Source organism: Agrilus planipennis, unplaced genomic scaffold, assembly GCF_000699045.2.
Source record: "Agrilus planipennis isolate EAB-ADULT unplaced genomic scaffold, Apla_2.0 scaffold78, whole genome shotgun sequence".
Lineage (NCBI taxonomy): Eukaryota > Metazoa > Arthropoda > Insecta > Coleoptera > Buprestidae > Agrilus > Agrilus planipennis.
Genome location: NW_020438928.1, coordinates 23,744 through 27,754, shown reverse-complemented (window position 1 = coordinate 27,754; position 4,011 = coordinate 23,744). Strand labels below are relative to the sequence as shown.

Below are 4,011 nucleotides of genomic sequence, written 5' to 3'. Positions count from 1 at the left end.
CTAGCAAGGAGATCGGGCTGAAACTATAGCTACAAGCTATCCAAGGATGGTACTATAGAATGTCACCTCAAGGTAGGCCTAGTGGCGTCATCTCTTGGTTAGGCCGGAAACTTATCAATCCACCCTCGTATATGCATAATATTTCAGCAAGTTTATTCAAATTATAATAAATGCAGCGCGGTTTCCGAGAATAGCAAGAATATACCTACGTAAAAATGTTAACTAAACATTGTTGTCATAATAAGTACAGCTAATATATGCTGGTTTTTATACTGAAAAGCAAAATTATTTCTTTTGTTATCTTTTATACAGTGCTTACATTTAGTCAGGAATTTATGAGATTTTTGCTGTGTAGCAATTACATGTAAAATTTCCTACTTTCGTTAGCTTTTGTATTTTTACTTTTTTGCAATTAATTTCCTTTTCATTAAAAAACTGCAGTTAAATACTGCTCCATTTTACCGAAAAGCCGGAGATGTTAATATCTGTTCACCCGGCGTTCATCCTGAACTGTACCCAACAAATGGTCTGTTAACTGAATTTTTTGCATCATTTATTCTTATTTTGGTCTATTGTGGTATGTGGGATTCCAGAAATCGCATGCATCTAGATGCGATAGCAGTCAAACTGGCGTTTGTTGTAATCTGTGAAGTATTAGCTTTTGTAAGTATTCGAGCGAAGTTTTATTGGTTATTTTTTCAGTAAATATTTGAAATTCAATTATAATTTATAACTGAAGAACCCAGTAAGTGTAAATTCAATGTAAAGTGTCCTATATTACTATGTTATAATATTGTAGCTTTGAAAAAGATTCCTAAATAAAGGCGAAACATCGGTGTTGGTTTTCGATAAATAAAAACCTTCCAACCCTTAGTTACCATAAACTTTACTTAATATTATCCAAACTAAGGGATGAAATAGAAAAAATTTGAAATTCAAAGTTGACTGAACTTTTAAATTTATTAAGAATACCGCCATATAACAAGATTTTGAATAGATGTGTAGTAATATAATTGTAACCCAACACAAGAGATCGGAAATACGGTTGACAAATCGAAACAAAATTGATATAAAATGCTATTCTCAAGCAGCAAATATTTAAATTGTAAAATTTTTTGTAAAATATAAGAAATATTAACTGTTTAAATTGAAGACTATAAAAACACAACCGCACAATAAAGAAAGTCGAAAAATAGCATATTTGTAGATATATTGCAGTTCTTCATTATGAGAGCAAAAATAAAAATGAAATGTTTTTCGTAAAACCTGTATTTTTGTCCTGCACGCCTGAGAGAATTTCATAGCACTAAAAAGCCGTACGAGTATTTTATAGGCAAGGATAAGAATATTTGGCTTTTAGAGAGTTTATTGCTTTTACGTTTTAGGGGCACATTACTGGATGTCACATGAATCCCGCTAGAAGTTTCGCACCTGCCCTAATAAATCTAAATTTTGAATATGTTTGGGTATGTTTAAAGCATAATACAGTGAATTTCGTTTCGATAGCAACGATTTTCTGGTTATAGCGACATAACGCCTAACTGCATCCAATTTAAAGCGTACTATCTTAAAAACTCATTCGGCTATAGAGAATTCGGATGTAACGCTCATGTCGAGTATAGCAATTGATTTTTCAATCGTTTTTTATAAATTTATAGAAGTCTCAATACAGATGTAGCGAACAAATCGACAAAAATGTAAAGAATCATTTATAAAATCGTGAATTCATTTTATTTTGTTTATTTATAGGTACAGGTTGAGTCTGACTATTTTGTTGTCGTTATAAACGAAATTTACTGTAAATTCATTTTAAAAAATAAAATAAATAAGCCATCCTAGAGAAATATTAACAAAAGTATATAAAAGTCTCTCTCTCTTGTCTTATTTCAGTACTTCATTTTTGGCCAACTAATGGGTGGTATTTGTGGGGCAACAATATACAGGTTACTGTTTGCTTTGCCATACGATGATGAAATGGAGCCCTGGATTCAATAAATATTCTATTTTTACGAATAAGTACTAGGTGTTTATGTAACAGAATCGTTTTAAAAAAAGTAAATTATCAATAAAAAAGAAACGCTTGTTTTGTTTATCTACAGTTAATTACTTATTAAGTCTGTTATTAGATTCATGTAGAACTTCCAATGAAGCGACAATGTTGCTGAAGTTTGACTATTATACCAAGCTATTTGATACATTACGTTCTAAAATGGTTAATACTTAATGATTTTCAAGGGGCCTTTTGGCAGTACAAAATGATTCAAAGTGGCTTGTTGGCCGGACGCATATATAAAAGTGTGAATATCCTTATATGTAATCCTTCAAAGAGGACGAAAGCGGTGGCATTGGATTTATTTTGAAGTTTTACATGCGAAATGTTTAATAAATCTGAGATCTCTAGCTGTAGTGCTTGAGAGGTTGCAACGAGAAACACATGTTACTGTACCATTTCGATATCGTCATAGGTGGAATTTTATGGCATCTTATTAAGATAAAAACGAAACCCTACTGTAAAAACTATAAACACATAACCATGGTAGACTTTTGTATTGCCACAAAATGTTTCAGTTTTGCTAGAGGGACATGTTCCTTAATTAAGAATCGGTAAGCTCTTTCGTCGAGTGCAGCTGTTTTCTCCTTCCGCATGATCATTAAATGTTGCAGTACCTTATTAACTAAATCGGGTGGTTGTTTTCTTTTTTGTAGCTTTCACAAAAGATGCTTCAAATTTTCGTCAAATAATTACGTAATGGGGATGGTTATGTGATATCTATTTATGTTTGCTAACAGAAAAACTGTCCCTGACCGTCCTCATTAAAATACGCATTTCGCTTATCGAACTTGCAGCAGTTGCTGGAAATAACTGAGTTAGTTATGGAAAACGTAATTATAAAAATTATCAGTTTTTTCCTTACGAAGTAGGCTTATTAAGATATTATCATAGATTATGTCAAATTGGTGTTATTATTAAAGGACCCAGTGCACGAAGAAAAAAAATGTTACAGCATCACTGTTCATCGCATAAGAAATTTAAACTTAATTTTGGTATGTACTGTTACTCTGTTACTAATCATTTTCTTCATTAGGCGTAGTATGTTAATTGCAAAATATTTTTAACGTGAAGCCTGAAATTAATATTAAGTTGGTTTGCTAAATATATTTCTGAAAGTGTTTGGCACACTACTTTTCATTTGAATTTTCTTAGTACTTCATTTGAAATGGTGATTTTGAAAGGTTATTGGTAATGACTCAACCTTTTAGTGACCCTATCAAATATTTTGGATCAAATGAATGTATCGACAGTTTAGATTTAGATAGGGATAACATTCATCACTTTTGCCGTTTGGAGATTTCTACATATCATTAAAAATCAATATTATGCAAAAACTTTACCGTATACTTACTATTTTTGTAGGTACTTTAAATATTTATGAAGAAAAGAATCGTATTTCGATTATTACCAGTTTTGCTGATTAAAAACAAAAAGAAGCAGGTGGAGGAATAATCAGATTAATTTTTTATTTCTCACTTACGACAGAATAAATAATATTTTTACGTGATGATTTATAAATACCTAATGAGACCTCAATTAAAACGTATTTTTATTGAATTAAAATATACCTTAAATTACCCAGGGGCAGTTAATTTTGTATTAGTCAAAAAATTTGTGGAATATTCTTTAGCAAATGTTCACCTTTTGCAGAGGTTGCTGTAGTAATAACTCTACTAATTAGATAAGTTTTCTTTTTAATAATTTAATAATCTATAACAATATCTGAAAAAAAGCTAGTAGAACGGGGGCACAGAAAATTCTTGAACATATTATAGCTTTGATGAAAGCTTTATGTCTTACTAAAAAGCGAAACGTCGGTATTGATTCGGGAAATAAACAGTCTCTTTCGTCCCCATGTGACATAAAAGTCCAAACATTAAAAAATAAAAAACTGTTGTAATACACAGTCTAACTTCAAAAATATCTTTTCACTATCTCAAAAACTTTCTTGTGGTTTT

The 4,011-nt window shown here is 30.9% G+C and overlaps 2 protein-coding genes across 3 annotated transcripts in view; both read left to right on the top strand.

The window, feature by feature from the left end:
• Positions 1-436: 436 nt before the first annotated feature.
• Positions 437-2,017, top strand: LOC112904344 (aquaporin-2-like). Its single transcript, XM_025974146.1, has 3 exons — positions 437-663; positions 1,386-1,466; positions 1,891-2,017. The coding sequence occupies exons 1-3, from the start codon at positions 580-582 to the stop codon at positions 1,993-1,995; spliced, it is 270 nt and encodes an 89-aa protein (XP_025829931.1). The 5' UTR covers positions 437-579; the 3' UTR covers positions 1,996-2,017.
• A 945-nt stretch (positions 2,018-2,962) lies between these two features.
• The window catches only part of LOC108733729 (aquaporin AQPAn.G-like), a 9,105-nt gene continuing 8,056 nt past the window's right edge, over positions 2,963-4,011 (top strand). For both annotated transcript variants that reach the window (XM_025974136.1, XM_025974138.1), the window contains exon 1: positions 2,963-3,045. In XM_025974136.1, coding sequence (XP_025829921.1) covers positions 2,997-3,045 — 49 coding nt within the window. In that variant the 5' untranslated portion in view covers positions 2,963-2,996. The remainder of the gene's footprint in view (positions 3,046-4,011) is intronic.